An 18,270-nucleotide genomic window follows, 5' to 3' on the forward strand; every position below is an offset into this window, starting at 1 on the left:
AAATAAATAGAATTCCAGGACTCGTGTCACTGATAAGATTGCACTTCAGACCCCCATTGCTGGAAGTTGGCAGCAAACATCCATCAACCATCAATTTACATTTGTTCCATTGCAGTGAAAGAACAGTACGGGTGTGAAAGAAAATATGTAAATTAGTCCTGGAACTTTGCAGACATGTGTTTTAAGCTGCTTAATGACTGGAGCAGATAAAACATAGTTAAATTTGATTTTGACATATGAAGCGCCACTGACTTTTGACACTCATCCAGGGCCAAGGCATGTGGGTGGTCTTCCTCAGAAAGAGTAACTACAGCCTCGCGGCTAACAACACCAACTCCTTTCTGCTCGATGGTTTGCCTGCTGATAGTGGAGGTCGTGGAGCTGGTCCAATAAAGGATGTCCCAGGCTCGGTGGTATGCCAGGCCCTCTACCGAACCCATGCCTGAAACAACAGACAAAGGATATGAATAGCATCAAGGTTTTGCGTGGTTCTTATATCTATCAGCAATAAGAGACACAAAGGGCAGTTCATTACACAGTTTGTTTCAGGCAGTAGCAACATTGATGCAACTCAACTTTATAAGTAGATGCAGTTGTGTTCAAAATTATTCAACCCCCACAGTAGATAAGTGTTTTGCAAGATATTTATTTTTAATCCTGTTTATAATCACATTAAATACTGACATGTCAAATAGACAAATACAACTAAATTAAAAAAATATTTTTTGGGAATATTCCAATTTATGGCTGCTCATTAGGGTTCCGTTCACACCTACAGATGGTTTCATCAGCTGTTTGACAACACCTGATGGAAACCTTTGTTCTTAACTCATTTGCTCCCAGAAACGTATAAATACGTTCTACTTTTAAATGCTTCATTGTCCCAAAAATGTATCGATACGTCTTTTGCATTTTTTTTTTTTTTTTTTTGATTATAAGAAGCATATATAGCTTCCGCACTATCTGAGAAACAAAGAACAAAGCTCCAAACCCAATTTTAAGCAATAAAACTGGCCACTGGAGGGCAGTAGCACATTTTGTAAGACAAGGCAACCCGATTCAACAGCACTGAACGGCCGGGCAGCACGGTCAGAGCGCTGGTGGCATAATCCTAGGCGGCGCTCCGACTGAACAAAACAACCGAGAGGACGCCTGGGAGGCCAGGCACTGGATGACCGAGCAAAACGAGTGGGACCCCCAGTGCAGCGGCTCGCCGAGCAGACCCCGCAGAAACGCAAAAATAATCCATCTTTGTGAGACAGACAACAATGAGTGAAAAGTTTACACGGCTGACGTGTGTCATGTGTGAGTAAATTGTTACTTTGCTATCAAAAGCTCTATTTGTCTGGTTGTTCATGGTATTTTGTAAAAGGAAAACATTATTCAGATGTTTGGGATGTAATTAATGCAAAAAATAGCTTTGTTAAAGTCAAAGTTATGTTACAAAAAGCTCATTTTCTCCGTTTTTTCATCAGAAATTGGAAAATTGCTCAAACTAAGCTATTTTCGAATGCTGATTTCTAAAGAATGGAAAAAGATGAACTTTTTTTTTTTTCTGCTGAAGGAAGAGTGTCTAATGTTTCTTTTAGTGGGTTCCATGTTTAAATAGCAATAGAACAGAATTTTCTGTGGGCCTTGCAAAATCAGTCAAAATCCAGAAAAACGGCCGGGAGCGAAAGGCCTTACTCTGGTGAAAATGACTGGGAGTGAATGAGTTAAGAGAGGTTGACTTGGGGGCTTGAATAATTTTGTCAATGAGGTAATCACAGAAATTCCATTAATTTGAATATTCCCAAAAATATTTTTGTTATTTCGGTTGTACAGTGGGGCAAATAAGTATTTAGTCAACCAGTAATTGTGCAAGTTCTCCCACTTGAAAATATTAGTGAGGCCTGTAATTGTCAACATGAGTAAACCTCAACCATGAGAGACAGAATGTGGAAAAAAAAAAACAGAAAATCACATTGATCGATTTTTTATCATCTAACATATCGGAGAAAATGCGACAGTAACAAAAAAAAAATACAATTAAGCCATAGTTATGAGGTAGATATCCGTGACTTTTTTACAGACGCCATTTTTTTCCTTGTGACATAATTTGTTTAAAAGTTTAAAATACGTGAGTGAATAATTTGTTTAATAATAATAATTTATTTTTAATTTTAAAAATTCGTTTAATAATTCATAAGTCATTTTTTTAAAAATGAAATATGAGAGATAAATTAATGATTCTAAGCTAAAAACGACAGACATTTTGAAATATAAATATTAATTAATTACCTTTGTTTTATGGCCAGCTTGAAACAAAAGCGGTTGCGCGACGTCTGTAAACAGGGGTTTTCAGGGTAAAACTGACAAATTAAAAATAGTTCGGGGGCTTCATGCGCCATGAATCTGCTATGGCAGCATATAGACATATTCACATAACAAAACAACAGTTGTTTTGTCTTAAAATACAGCAGCTTCTTTTGAAGAGGAGTGCAAGAGCAGAAACTGCTTTTTCAGTCTTGTCTGTGTTTTCCGCCATATATATAGTATTTGTTTATTTGACATATCGTTATTTGAAGTGATTATAAACAAGATGAAAAACGAATGTCACACTTGCAAAAAACACTTAGCCACTGTGGGGGTTGAATAATTTTGAACACAACTGTATGTTAATTATTTAGGATGATGTAAAATTAATTTGCAGATTTCAAAATAGAAATACAGAATACAGGGTTAATTAATGAAAACAATATACAGTTCAATTGTGGACATTGTGGATAAACAGTGCCAAATGACAGACTTTGTGCAAAAAAAAAAAAATTAAAAAATTAAAAAATCCTGAAATGCTATACACGGACCCAATTTAGAGCGCCTCATTGTCTGCAGGGAGTATCTACACCAATCTTGCCACACTTCCCCAATAACACTATTATTCCGAAGTTCAACTCTCCAATAGGAACAAAACAGACCAGGTTTGAAGGTCACCATCATTCTCAACATTTTTTCCCCTTCTACTGCCATAAGGCTCCATAATGAACATTCATCTTCCTTCCACCCTTCAATTGTTCACCTATCAATCGAGTCAGCAACTGTTCTCAAGCTACATTTGACACAGATGGGTGAAAATAGCACCTTTGTGCTTTGGGTAATCACAGTATGGACAAACTCAAGATTTGATTTGAAAATATTGACTTTTTTCTAACAGATGGCCAACTCCATTATAGTTTGGATGACTTTCCTTTGTGATTGCTGACAAGTAACAACATGTCTTAGTGTGTTGGATGGGCAATTATTTCGGAATGGACTCTCGCAATCAAACACATTTTATAGCAGCTTGCCGGAAAATATAAAAAAAAAGCAAACTAGCAAGTATTCCTGGACCTCAAAGTGTTTCATGGTTTAACATGGAACAATATGTGTTTGTCATCAGATCATATCTACATGCACCCAAAAAGAAGAAAAAACAGCTAATCTAGGGTCACCATGGGAATTAGGGTGATACCACTCCTCATTTTGTATTCTACTAGTAGTTTACAGCAAGTCTGGCATTCCATATGCCTCTTATTCGTTCCCAAAGGTGTCCTGCAGAGTTGTTGTCGCTTAAGTGGAGCAAAAGAGTGAGGAAATGTTTCAAGTGAAAAGAAAAATAAGTGCATCACAAAGCGACAATAACAATAACAAAAGCTGTAACCTTGTACTCGTCAAAATTCCAAGCACAACAACAGCTTTGCTTCTGAAACGTTTACCCTGCAGTACAAAATATGGAATTGACCTAAATTGGAGTGACATTGCATGTGGGTTTATTAAATTTGCCGGAGTTATTAAAAAGTAGACAACAGCAGCAATATAATAAGAGAGATAAATTGCTTTTTCATCATGCACAAAGGAACAACAAATGCAGCACAAACATTGTTCTTAAAAGATTCACAGCTTTAGCCGTCACATTCTACAGCAATTGGTCTTTTTGAACAACACTAACATGTACCCACACTGAGCCACCAAGTGTGTCGACTGTACTTTTTTCTTCTAGAGTAACATGCGTTTGTTGTTAGAAAAACAGAATTTCTTTCATTATGAGCAACATGAGAAAGGCCAAAGGATTAGCCATTTTAATATGTGTTTACAACAATAACAATTGTGATGACAGAAAACAATAAAGGAACTAAACTTAGATTGTTGGACTCGCATAACATCAAATGAGTGTGTTGCATGAAAGAAAATATTTTTGGGCAAAACAACATGGCAGTTCTTAGAAAGTTTGCATGTTCTACACTCTCACCAAGACAAACTGAATCAGCTTATTGTTAATTAATAGTTTGCAATAAAAGCCATCTGGCCGAGTTTGCCACAAATTGTTGCTGGGTTGAAGGATTAATTATTGGGGGATGTGGAGATTAATTAGGGAAATATGGATGATTAACATCTGCACCTTCCATTAATGGTGGGATGCAGAAGTTCCACAGACAAAATAGTGGTTTAATTATGCATTTACAAAATAGAATTCTGTTAGAGAGTCTTATAGTTATCCCACAGAAGTTTGGGTAGGGCTGACTAAATGGGGCTAGTACAAGTATTTTTCTCTTTACTGATAACCTTTTATCATAATTTCGAGTGTGACTCACTCCTTCAGAATAGATAATTAACCATATTATTTCAAAATAAAAGGTTAAATACCTTTCTTTATACTTTCTTGGATATTAACTCATTCACTCCCAGCCATTTTCACCGGAGCAAGACCCTTCGCTCCCGGCCGTTTTATTGGATTTTGACTGATTTTGCAAGGACCACAGAAAATTCTGTTCTATTGCTGTATAAACATGGAACCCACCAAAAGAAAGATTAGACTCTTTTCTTTAAGCAGAAAAAAGTTAGTTGATATCTTTTTCCATTCTTTAGAAATCAGCATTAGAAAATAGCTTAGTTTGAGCAATTTTCCAATTTCTGATGAAAAAATGGAGAAATTGAGCTTTTTGTGAAAGCATACATTTCAAACATAACTTTGACTTATACACAGCTATTTTTCGCTTTAGTTACATCCCAAACATCTGAATAATGTTTTCCTTTTACCAAATAAGATAAACAACAAGACCAATAGAGCTTTTGATAGCAAAGTAACAATTTATTTACACATAACTAACTGAAAGATGACGCTGTTCTGGCCGCGACAACTTTTCCCTCATCGCCGTTTGTCTCATAAAGATGACTTTTTTTGACGAGCAGCACGGACTAAAAAGGCATCGTCCGCTGCACTAGTGGTCCCGGTCATTCTGCTCGGTCGTCCAGCACCTGGCATCCCGGCCGTCCTACCGGTTGTTCAGCTCGGTCGTCCGCCGCCTGGCATCCATTCGGTCGTCTTCCGCCAGCACTCGACCGTGCGGCTTGGCCGTTCATTGCCTTTGAATTGGGTTGCGGGTCTTACCAAATGCGCTACTGCCCTCCAGTGGCCTGTTTTATTGCTTTAAAAAGGATTTTGAGCTTTGTGCTTTGGAGCTAAATTGAATGACGACCCAGAGAAAAAAAAAACGTATAAGACGTATAAATACGTCTTTGGGACACTGAAACAATTAAAAATAGAACATATTTATACATTTTTGGGAGCAAATGATTTAATCACCCCATACACACATAAATCAGCTTTTAAATACGTTTTTATTCTTTTCATAGAAAAGGTTGAAGTGGGCATAGCTATTAATGTCCGCATATATTTTAGTGATTTGCGGTCAATTGCGAAAATTAATTTCCGTACGAATTGTATTATTAGCTCAAAACGGAATCAAAATACAGCTTTTTCACAAGCCCCAAGTACCGGTAAACATCAAAAGAGCTGGCCAAAAGAAATGGCACTCATGCAATTCTGTCAGCTAATGCTCAATTTCTCCCAGAAAATGATTGCAATTACAAATGCTTTATTAGTAATATGTTCACTTATTGCATCCAATGAAAAAACACAAAAGTGAATGAAAAAAAAAAAAAATCTATATCATTTCACATAAAATTCCAAGTATGGGCTGGACAAAAGTATTGGCACCCTTTGAAAAATCATGTGATGCTTCTCTAATTTGTGTAATTAACAGTACCTGTTACTTACCTGTGGCACATAACAGGTGGTTGCAATAACTAATTCACACTTGCAGCCAGTTAAAATGGATTAAAGTTGACTCAACATCTGTCCTGTGTCCTTGTGTGTACCACATTGAGCATGGAGATAAAGAAAGAAGACCAAAGAACTGTCTGAGGACTTGAAAAGCAAACGTGTGAGGAAGCATGGGCAATCTCAAAGCTACAAGTCCATCTCCAAAGACTTGAATATTCCTGTGTCTACCGTGCGCAGTGTCATCAATAAGTGTAAAGCCCATGGCACTGGAGCCAACCTCTCTAGATGTGGACGGAAAAGAAAAATTGACGAGAGATTTCAACAAAAGATTGTGCGCATGGTGGATCCAAACAAGTTCAAGCTCGTCTGCAATCCGAGGGTACAACAGTGTCAACCCGTACTACCCGTCGGCCTCTGAATGAAAAATAACTCTATGGTAGGATACCCAGGAAGACCCCACTTCTGACCGAGAGACATAAAAAAGCCAGGCTGGAGTTTGCCAAAACTTACTTGAGATAGCCAAAAATGTTTTCGAAGAATGTTATTAAAAGTAGAGCTTTTTGGAAAAAAGGCATTTAACATAGAGTTTACAGGGAAAAAATGAGACCTTCAAAGTAAAGAACACGGTCCACACAATCAAACATGGCGGAGGTTCCATGGGGGTGCTGTGCTAACTCTGGCACTGGACTGCTTGACGGTGTGCATGGCATTATGAAGTCTGAAGACTACCAAAAAATTTTGCAGCATTATATAGGGCCTAGTGTGAGAAAGCTGGGTCTCCCTCAGAGGTCATGGGTCTTCCAACAGGACAATGACCCAAAACAACACTTCAAAAAGCAGTTGAAAATAGTTTGAGAGAAAGTGATTTCGATAGTGACCAGAAATGAGTCCAGACCTGAATGCTACCAAGTATTAGGCTGAGGGTGCCAATACTTTTGTCGGGCGCATTTTTGGAGTTTTGTGTAAAATGATAATTACTTATTTTTTTTCCCCCATCCTCCTTGGGCTTTTTTCATTGCAAGCAAAATAAATGAAGATATTACTACCGAAGCATTTGTAATTGCAATCATTTTCTGGGAGAAATTGAGCATTATCTGACAGAATTTCAGGGGTGCCAATACTTTTGGCCAGCACTGTATATAACATGACAGTTACAAGAATATGTCTTAAATTGCAAATATTTGTTGTAAGAAAACCCATTATAAATGAATGAAAGCAGTTACATATTTTTTTTTCCAAGTGAAAGGATTTTACAGACATCTGTAGTTCACTTTTAACAAAACTGAACAAAAAAATTTCAGTTATTTAAACTGTAGTTAAGTCTCATAAGAAAAAATATCCACAATGCTAATTGCAGAGTTAACTTTTTAGCTTTTGCTTGCCATTAAACTACCAGTTAGATATGATATACTGTATATTAAAAATTATATCCGTCATAGTGAATGCACCTTTAACTCAAAGTTTCCAAAATGTGGAGATAACATCCATTAAATTAGCTGATAAGGCAGTGTCAGCTGAGTTGAGGTTGTGTGAAGGAAGGGATCAGCAACGCTTCACCAGCTTTCTGCTATGTGAGTGTGTGCGTGTGAATAGCATGTGTATGTGTGAAGGATTTCTACGTGTAGATTTGGACAATGCTCAGCATTGTTCCCAAGGGAAGAGATGTTGAGTTTCAGAGAATCTAGACAGAGTGCAAGCAATATTTTTGCTCTCTTGACTCTAGCAGTTTCTTTGTCAACACTGAACTGACTCTCACTAAAGAAACATTTTATGACATACAAATATAATATAACGTATTTATATCTAAATAAACACACAAATATAATAGAAAGTAATATATCAGATTGCAGTTGCAATATTAAAATTACTTTAGAAGTTTTAAATTTGAAGTAATATCTCAACTATGTACAGTAAGTCAGCAAATGGTTGTATTGCACTTTTGCTATTCCATTACTCAGTAATACAGCAATACAGTAATACTCTTCACATCTCCAAAATTACGAGTTTTCAGAGAATCAAATAGGAAGAAAAAGGTCTAGGTTTACAATGACTCTCAGACAGTTGTAAACTAATAGAGTTGATCGCAAGCTTGACAAATAGTTTCTATTTCTGAAGAATGAATTTGTCCAATAAATAGAAGTTTGATTGGATACCACAGAAGAAGTGAATTCTAGACATTTGGTTCCAGTGTTGTGTATGAACATGTTCATATTTTGGGCAAACGTGAACTGAACGCATCCTGATTTTGTCTCATGAAAGTTACTGTGAACACGCTCATTTCTAACGGTTGCGAGTGGTGTTCATAACCTTGTTCATTGTCAAGTACTGGTGCAAGTACTCTGCAGCAATGAACAGACGCAACTACTATGGTATATGTGATGTTGTAACTCTCGCGCACTTTCCACTAGATATCATATCAGAACTGTGAAATCACAGAACTGTGATTTCCCCATTGGATCCCCCAAGTCTCATCCCATTGGCTGTGTGAACCCAGGGGGGTCATGGAACACGTCATCCGTATCCTACATTCATGAGTTCGGAATTCGAGCCTTTCCGACAAAACACCAGATAAAGCCATAGGCTAATAATTCTATAAGAAAACAAACCTTAAAAAGGAACCTCTGACTTAAAGACTTGTAGGTTCTAATAAGCCATGATTGTTGTCTTTTACTTATTAGAAACACATAAAATATTGACATTGATTTAAAAATCTATAACATTTAGTACAGGTTTTGACCTACGGAGGGCGCCATGTTTTTATACTTGCAATGGACGCTTGGGGTGTTGACGTAAATTGTCACTGTCACTCGACGAATACTACCGGGTTACTGCAATTCCTTCTACGCGGCGAGACGTCTAACACATGCACTCATCGGCTAAAAGCGGCGAGTACTTACTATTTGTGTTTTGAGTCTTTAATTACCTTTTTATTGCCTTAAAATACTTTTTGCATGTGTTTCCCTCTCACACTTTTAAGCATTGTGTTTTCTTGTGGTAGATTTAAAGCAGATTGTTGATCTGTTGATGACATTAGTCACACAGCAAATTTAAACCACCCTTATTTGATATTACTACGTTTAAGTTTTTTTCTTAAGGCATCTTAAGTATGATCTGTCTGTATGCAGCTACACCAAACAAGCTGAAAGCGCACGGTAGTACTTTGTGTTTCAAATTCGCCGTTTGTGGCACGTTTCGCCGGTGTAGCACATTTTGGCAGAACACCGTTTTGTAATACTCCCGTCTCGTCTCGTCCCGTCTTTCCTGTTCATTTTGATTTTGCTGCTCGTTTTGTGAAATATCGACAGTACTGTCATGCTCATTAATCTTCTTCTCCTGGTTCAAATTGAAAGGGTTGAACAGATGACATATTTATGTCGCTAGAGTCATACTCTGGAACTTGAAGACCGGCAACTATGTGACGTTACCGCCCCGTGACGTCACCAGCAATGGCGACCAACTAGTTAAACTAATTTTACAAATTATATAAAAACGAAAACATAAAGAGGGGTTTCAATATGAGATTATTTTAACTCATAATAACGCTTATCTTTTAAGAACTACAAGTCAAGCTGCCTGAGGCTGTCACGACTGTGTTGTTTTAGCAAATAAGGCAGCTTTCGGTCCCGAAGTTTTTACGGCGGTGAATAGCCATTCTTTTACATTCTGTTGGACTCAGAATATTAACCAAAAGGTGCTAAATAAGCATAAACATAATTCTGCAACATAAATACGCCATAAATAAATGCTTAACGGCACAGGGAAGACGCGGTGAAAGAGCGGTGTGCAGTCAAGTTGAGCACAGCCACATGGTAGGATATGAGGAGAGCTTTCGTGTGCGTCCATGACCAAACATAAGTACATATTCCTGTATCGAAAGTTTTTGGTGTTTACTTTGGAATTGCTACATTCGTGGCCTTTTGTAACGTTACGCGCATGTGAAGAACCACAGAGTTGCAATTTCGGATGGGGTACAAAATCTGACGGAACACTGAACCAGTATCAACATTTAAGTTTTATGAACTTGTCTGTACCGACATGGATTTGAAATTTAATATGAAGCTGAATTTGACACAATTTCAGTGTTTAAGTGGATAAAATTGCTGTCTGCTGTTCTATATCGACTCTGTCAATAATAGCTTGCAGCAATTATTGGGGAGAAGAAAGAACTACAAAAGTAAAAAAATAAAAAAATGTATATATACACAGTATATATATATATATATATATATATAAATAGTACAGTGCCTTGCAAAAGTAACCATTTCAGGCTTCAAACATAAAGATATGAAATTTAATTTTTTTGTCAAGAATCAACAACAAGTGGGACACAATCGTGAAGTGGAACAACATTTATTGGATAATTTAAACTTTTTTAACAAATAAAAAACTGAAAAGTGGGGCGTGCAATATTATTCGGCCCCTTTACTTTCAGTGCAGCAAACTCACTCCAGAAGTTCAGTGAGGATCTCTGAATGATCCAATGTTGTCCTAAATGACCGATGATGATAAATAGAATCCACCTGTGTGTAATCAAGTCTCCGTATAAATGCACCTGCTCTGTGATAGTCTCAGGGTTCTGTTTAAAGTGCAGAGAGCATTATGAAAACCAAGGAACACACCAGGCAGGTCCGAGATACTGTTGTGGAGTTTAAAGCCGGATTTGGATACGAAAAGATTTCCCAAGCTTTAAACATCTCAAGGAGCACTGTGCAAGCCATCATATTGAAATGGAAGGAGCATCAGACCACTGCAAATCTACCAAGACCCGGCCGTCCTTCCAAACTTTCTTCTCAAACAAGGAGAAAACTGATCAGAGATGCAGCCAAGAGGCCCATGACCACTCTGGATGAACTGCAGAGATCTACAGCTGAGGTGGGAGAGTCTGTCCATAGGACAACAATCAGTCGTACACTGCACAAATCTGGCCTTTATGGAAGAGTGGCAAGAAGAAAGCCATTTCTCAAAGATATCCATAAAAAGTCTCGTTTAAAGTTTGCCACAAGCCACCTGGGAGACACACCAAACATGTGGAAGAAGGTGCTCTGGTCAGATGAAACCAAAATTGAACTTTTTGGCCACAGTGCAAAACGATATGTTTGGCGTAAAAGCAACACAGCTCATCACCCTGAACACACCATCCCCACTGTCAAATATGGTGGCGGCAGCATCATGGTTTGGGCCTGCTTTTCTTCAGCAGGGACAGGGAAGATGGTTAAAATTGACGGGAAGATGGATGCAGCCAAATACAGGAACATTCTGGAAGAAAACCTGTTGGTATCTGCACAAGACCTGAGACTGGGACGGAGATTTATCTTCCAACAGGACAATGATCCAAAACATAAAGCCAAATCTACAATGGAATGGTTCAAAAATAAACGTATCCAGGTGTTAGAATGGCCAAGTCAAAGTCCAGACCTGAATCCAATCAAGAATCTGTGGCAAGAGCTGAAGACTGCTGTTCACAAACACTCTCCATCCAACCTCACTGAGCTAGAGCTGTTTTGCAAGGAAGAATGGGCAAGAATGTCAGTCTCTCGATGTGCAAAACTGATAGAAACATACCCCAAGCTACTTGCAGCTGTAATTGGAGCAAAAGGTGGCCCTACAAAGTATTAACACAAGGGGGCCGAATAATATTGCACGCCCCACTTCTCAGTTTTTTATTTGTTATTTGTTATCCAATAAATTTTGTTCCACTTCACGATTGTGTCCCACTTGTTGTTGATTCTTGACAAAAAATTAAAATTTTATATCTTTATGTTTGAAGCCTGAAATGTGGCGAAAGGTTGCAAGGTTCAAGGGGGCCGAATATTTTTGCAAGGCACTGTATATATGTACAGTGGGGAGAACAAGTATTTGATACACTGCCAATGGTTTCCCATTGTCAGTGTATCAAATACTTGTTCTCCCTACTGTATATATACATATACATATTAGGGCTGTCAAAGGATTAAAATTTTTAATCGAGTTAATCACAGTTTAAAAATTAATTAATCGTAATTAATCACAATTCAAACCGTCTATAAATATGCCATATTTTTCTGTAAATTATTGTTGGAATGCAAAGATAAGACACAAGACAGATATATTCATTCAACATACTGTACATAAGTACTGTATTTGTTTATTATAACAATAAATCAACAAGATGGCATTAACATTATTAACATTCTGTTAAAGCGATCATGGCTATTTTAACGTGATTAATTAAAAAAATTAATTACCGCGCGTTAACGCGATAATTTTGACAGCCCTAATATATATATATATATATATATATATATATATATATATATATATATATATATATATATATATATAATTATTAATATAAAACTTCAAAACTTAGAATTATGAACTATGAGCTAAACAGTTCATTTTAAAATTTGTGAGCTGCAATTTGAACTCGTTCATGTAGAAAAGGAACTTTCCCAACACTAATTGGTTTAGTAAAGTTAGAAAAGCGAATACCATTGATGGTGCCCACAACATTTTAAAATACGGCATGCTCTTTATGGGCAGACAAAACTTGACTTCCAAGGCAGCAAACCAGCAAATAACAGAGTGAATATAAATGGTACTTACTTTCAGCAATAATAGTGTGTCCAGTCCAGTCGTCGTTGATCATTTGGATATTTCCAAAGTGAACATCGCTGAAAAAGATACGATTGGTGCCAACTGTACTCTGACTGTAGTCAAATGCCAGGGCTATGACATTCTTGAAAAGAGCAGGGTTTTCAAAAGGCCGGAGCGGTGCGTTCAGGTCATTTTCATCAGAGAGGTGGATGCTTTTGAGAGTCGTCCTCTCAGAATAGAGGAGATAACCTTCATAGCGCTCGCAGGAAAAGCCGTTCTCTGATATGCGCCCGTGGGCGCAGGAGCAAGTTCGACGGCCGCTGCCCACATGGAAGCAAAGCTGGAGACAACCACCGTTGTTCCTGGCACATGGGTTGGAACCTACGAGATAAACCATAAACCAGAATGACCTCTGAAAAACAATTACAGGGCGGTCATTTTGTGAATCAATACAGGAGTGGAATAGAATCCTCTACCTTTCTCTCTGCCTCGAGTGAAGACTGTCACCCCCTTCAAATTGACCCCAAGGCCACTCCTCATTGTCACGGCCTCACTGCTGTCAGTCTTCAAGCCTCGCCGGATTGAACCGTTGGAAAAGGCCCTAGAGCACAGAGTAGAGGGGGGAGTGAAAAAGTGATTTGACTTTCTGTGAAGGAGATACATTTGGAGAGCTGCATTGTGCCTTTGTTATTGATTTTTTTTCATTGCAGGATCAAGATAAACTTATACAGATAGAAAGATCATAGCGCCAAAGTAAAAGTTGATATAGCAACCATTTGAACATAGATTAGGAATAGCTACGGAGAAGAGCACAATAAATCCTGCTTTTTTCTCAAGAGCCACTCAACTGTTGCTGCAAACAGCCTAACCTTGTGAAGCAGCTGGATTCCAGACAATACAGGCATGTAAACTCAAAAATCAATTCTGCCGAGCCTCAAAATGACGGCCTTAAGGACAACCAAATAATGACACATCACTGTCCTTTGAGGATGCGGCTACAGATGGGATTTTGATGTCAATGGAGCGGAGAGAGAGGGGAAGCCTGTAAACAATAGCTGCTGCTGAAGAGATAAGCATAGAAGCTTCCATAGTGGTGCTGTTATAATAACTGGACATGTCTCCAGAGCAAATAAAGCCTTCGAGCAATTCTCTAGTTGGCCATAATGAATTTGAGAGACTGACCCTTGAAGATATTTTCTCAACTGCTCCTATTTGCTCATCTCCATTAATCCATCATGGCTTTATGGAATGAATCCAACGTGTTACGTTAGGTATGATCCATCCATTGAAAAGCTTCCTTATTTGATACACAAGGCTATGATTTTGCTCCTATCAATGAAATATTTGTCACATTTGACCTGATTGCTTGGTGCGTGATGTTCAAATTTCATCAGGTGTTACTAATACCAGAGTATTGACATCATTCAATCAAAACTATATACAGTGGTATTAAAAACGTATCTGAACCTTTTGGAATTTCTCACATTTCTGCATAAAATCACCATCAAATGTGATCTGATCTTTGTCAAAATCACATAGACGAAAAAACAGTGTCTGCTTTAACTAAAACCACCCAAACATTTATAGGTTTTCATTTTTAATGAGGATAGTATGCAAACAATGACAGAAGGGGGAAAAATAATTAAGTGAACCATCACATTTAATATTTTGTGGCCACGGTTTTGACAGCAATAACTTCAACCAGACGCTTCCTGTAGCTGCAGATCAGTCTCGCACATCGATCAGGAGTAATATTGCCCATTCTCATCTACAGAACTGCTGTAATTCAGTCAGATTCCTGGGATGTCCAGCATAAATTGCCGTCTTTAGGTCATGCCACAGCATCTCAATGCTGTTCAAGTCTGGACTTTGACTTGGCCACTCCAGAACGTGCATTTTGTTCTTCTGAAACCATTCGGAAGTTGATTAACTTATATGTTTTGGATCAATGTATTGTTGCAGCATCCATCACCTTTTTAGCTTCAACCGTGTGAAAGACGGCCTCAGGTTTTCCTGCAAAACATCCTGATAAACTTTTGAATTCATTCTTCCATTTATGATTGCAAGTTGTCCAGGCCCTGAGGTAACAAACAGCCCCAAATCATGATGCTCCCTCCAACATACTTCACGGTGGGGATGAAGTGTTGATGTTGGTGAGCTGTTCCATTTTTCCTCCACTCATGACGTTGTGTGTTACTCCCAAACAATTCAAGGTTGGTTTCATCAGTCCACAAAATATTTTGCCATAACTTTTGTGGAGTGTCAAAGTGCCGTTTTGCGAAATTAAACGAGCAACATTTTTTTTTTTTTTTTTTAGACAGCCGTGGGTTCCTCCGTGGAGTCCTACCATTAACACCATTCTTGGCCATAGTTTTACATATAGTTCATGTGTGCCAGTTACTTACAGTTACTGTAAGTTTTCAGCAGACACTCTAGGGTTCTTTTTTACCTCTCTGAGTATTCTGCACTGAATTCTTGGCATAATCTTTGGGGGACGGCCACTTCTTGGGAAAGAAGCAACAATGCCAAACTCTCCATTTTTAGCAACTTCTCTGACTGTCGATTGATGAACATCCAGACTTTTAGAGATGGTTTTGTATCCTTTCCCAGATTTATACAAATCAAAAATCGTTGATCGCAGGTCTTCAGACGGCTCATTTGACCGAGCCATGATGCACACAATGCTTCTCATCAAGATAATTCTTGCCAGGTGTGTGTTTTATGGTGGGCAGGTCAGCTTTAAACCACTCATCAGTGATTGGGCACACACCTCACTTAAAATGTTTGGTAAAAATGGGTTTCCATTGCTCTTTAAATCTCCTGAGGCAGAGGGTTCACTTATTTCTCCCCCTCTGTTATTGTTTGCATGCTATCCTCATTAAAAAAAAAAGAAAAAAAAAAACTACAAATGTTTGGGTGGTTTTAGTTACAGCGGACACTTTTTACATCTGTGTGATTTTGACAAAGATCAGATCACATTTAATGGTGATTTTATGCAGAAATGTGAGAAATTCCAAAAGGTTCAGATATTTTTTAATACCACTGTACATACGCTGTATTTAATGGACTATAATTCGCACCAGCCGAAAAATGCACAATCAAGAAGAAAAAAACCTGTAAATCACACTGTAGTATAAGTCACATATTTGGAGGAATTTTATTTTAACAGAGAACAAACTATCAATAAAATGGAGAAAAACAGGCTAAATACACAAGCGTTAACATCATAATAGTTATTCAAATAACTACACCTTAAACAAAACAACATAATTTGTTTACAAACTCTTGATCTCACACCAAATCATCTTCAGTATTATCTCTGAACAACTACACCTACTCTAGAAATAGAGGGTATGCCTAAAGTGGCTTTCTTGCAGCTGTCGGTGTGGCCCTGCTAAACTATGGAGAAAAAAGGTATGACATAGTGAAGGAAATAAGGTAAGAAACAAGATCACAAACAGGACAAAATACAGTCGTATTTTCCCCTTTAAGCACTATCACTGGTTTGTTCCACACACAATTCTCTGTTTTCCAGATAACATACACACATAACATTCAGTCATATGAAATCAATACTGCAATCTTCTGCTGTAATGTAAACAAAAGTATCAGGTTCAAGATCTGTGAATGGATTATATTAAAAAGATTCATTCTTGATCAGGGCGTGCTTATAGCTCCACAAAACTAATAATGTGGGGTGTTAAAACAGGTTAGTGTTGCAGATTTTGAAGAAAAAATAGTAGATTACCTGTCAGCCCAATAGATGTAAGGCCCAAACACAGCCACGGAGAACAGGTCTACATTGGCCGAAGACAGTACAATCTCTCGGCTCTCACCTGTCTCAAGGTTGATCCTCTCGATCTTATCTGTGCGAGCGTCGCACCAGTATAATGTATTTTCCTGAGAGGCAATTTGAAAATGTATATTAGACACAGTGGCTTTGCCACAAAAGTAGAAGATGAGGTCGAGACACAAATATTGAGAGCGAGAGTAGGCAACTGAGGTAGAGGAGGCTTTAAGTAGGACCAATGACTGTTACCTCATAGTCTATAGAAATCCCGTTGGGCCACATAATGCCTGAGTTGACCAAGGTGACTTGGTCTGAACCATCCAATCGAGAGCGGCCAATACATGGGTTCTGGCCCCACTCAGTCCAGAAGAGATACCTAACAAAAGTATGGTGACAAAGATATAATGGACTGGTTTCTGATGGGTGTCGTGAGCAAAGCTAAAGTGCCATTAAGCAAAATCACTTCACATCCAAAACATTACAGAGGCACAAAGTCGCTTTTACTTAATATCCAATTGTGCATTGGCGTGGCATGTTTAAATATGAAATGTATATTACAAACTATACAAAGTCAATATAGTGTGTCCAGGCCTGTCCCTCCCCCTCATATCTAAAAACTGCAATTGATATCCCCAGCTCAGCCATTCCTTCAAGAACTTTGTTAATCTTTTCCCATTTTAAAGTCTACAATAATACCAGTAATCATATTCTACATAGCAAGGGTGGACACAAACAAAAGTACTGTATTGGCCCAATTATAAGATGGTGTTTTTTTGCATTGAAATAACACTGAAAAAGAGTGGGTCGTTTTATATTTGCGGTCTAGACATTATACCCATTCACGACGCTTGATGGTGCCAGATATCATTTAAGCGATGTTCTGTCATGACAGATCTCAGCTACTCTCCTCTTTCACGGCGCTAGATGGCGCCAGATATCATTGAAGCGATATTATATCATGACAGAGCGCAGCTACTCTTTTTGGTTTAACCAGTTTGTATTATTTTATTGCAATGTTTTTCCTTTCCTTGTTTTTCCTCCTTTGTTTCAAGACTTCAGTTACAGTTAGACTTCACTTTGATGGTTAATGCAGTTATTGCAATTTTGTTGTTTTATTACAATAGATTGGTTTATTTACATTTCAAAAACCAGAAGACATTCATTTACGAATGTGATTGCACTTTAGTTTACATATTTAAATGTTCAGATATTAAGATTTGAATGAGGCAAAATAACATGCTTATCTCCTAAATCTTTTGTTATAATCATTTGTTTCTGATGTATTGTAATTATTTTCTGTACAAAAAATAATTTGGTGTTCAAAAAGTCTTTTTTTTCCAAACTTGAGTCTTGAGAAAGAGGGGGTCGTCTTATAATCAGGGCCGTCTTATATTCGGGCCAATACGGTAATACCTACCCCTTCTGAGGGTGGACAGCGACACCTCGAGGCTGATCCAGACCTTCAGATATGACCACTGATCGGAACGCACCATTCAAACGAGATATTTCTATAAGATTGAAACCATGGTCTGTCCAGTAAAGGTTCCCTGTATAAAATGAAAGACGTCACAATTTCAGGTTTGAATACCAACCAGTCTATCTAAAATCTATGTAAAAGACCAAAGAGTCATAGCACTAACCAGCCATCCAGTCAACAGCAATGCCTTCCACCCTACTAATGCCGGAAGTAACGATATCCTCCCTCCAAGTCTGGTCACGTTTGGATCTGGATATTCTGTTCAGGCCCATGTCTGTCCAGTATACTGTGTCGTTCCCTGCAAAAAGAGTTAATAACATGAGTTGGATGATGGATGTGATTGCC

At 38.0% G+C, this 18,270-nt stretch overlaps 1 protein-coding gene across 8 annotated transcripts in view; it reads right to left on the bottom strand.

Moving 5' to 3' along the window:
* The window catches only part of lrp1bb (low density lipoprotein receptor-related protein 1Bb), a 469,826-nt gene that overhangs the window by 135,310 nt on the left and 316,246 nt on the right, over window positions 1-18,270 (bottom strand). For all 8 annotated transcript variants that reach the window (XM_057852528.1, XM_057852526.1, XM_057852531.1 and 5 more), the window contains 7 exons: window positions 18,089-18,223; window positions 17,866-17,995; window positions 16,698-16,824; window positions 16,407-16,558; window positions 13,135-13,259; window positions 12,668-13,039; window positions 253-442 (listed from right to left, as the gene is read on the bottom strand). In XM_057852528.1, coding sequence (XP_057708511.1) covers window positions 253-442; window positions 12,668-13,039; window positions 13,135-13,259; window positions 16,407-16,558; window positions 16,698-16,824; window positions 17,866-17,995; window positions 18,089-18,223 — 1,231 coding nt within the window. The remainder of the gene's footprint in view (window positions 1-252; window positions 443-12,667; window positions 13,040-13,134; window positions 13,260-16,406; window positions 16,559-16,697; window positions 16,825-17,865; window positions 17,996-18,088; window positions 18,224-18,270) is intronic.

This window comes from Corythoichthys intestinalis, chromosome 12 (assembly GCF_030265065.1).
Source record: "Corythoichthys intestinalis isolate RoL2023-P3 chromosome 12, ASM3026506v1, whole genome shotgun sequence".
In the NCBI taxonomy this organism is placed as follows: domain Eukaryota; kingdom Metazoa; phylum Chordata; class Actinopteri; order Syngnathiformes; family Syngnathidae; genus Corythoichthys; species Corythoichthys intestinalis.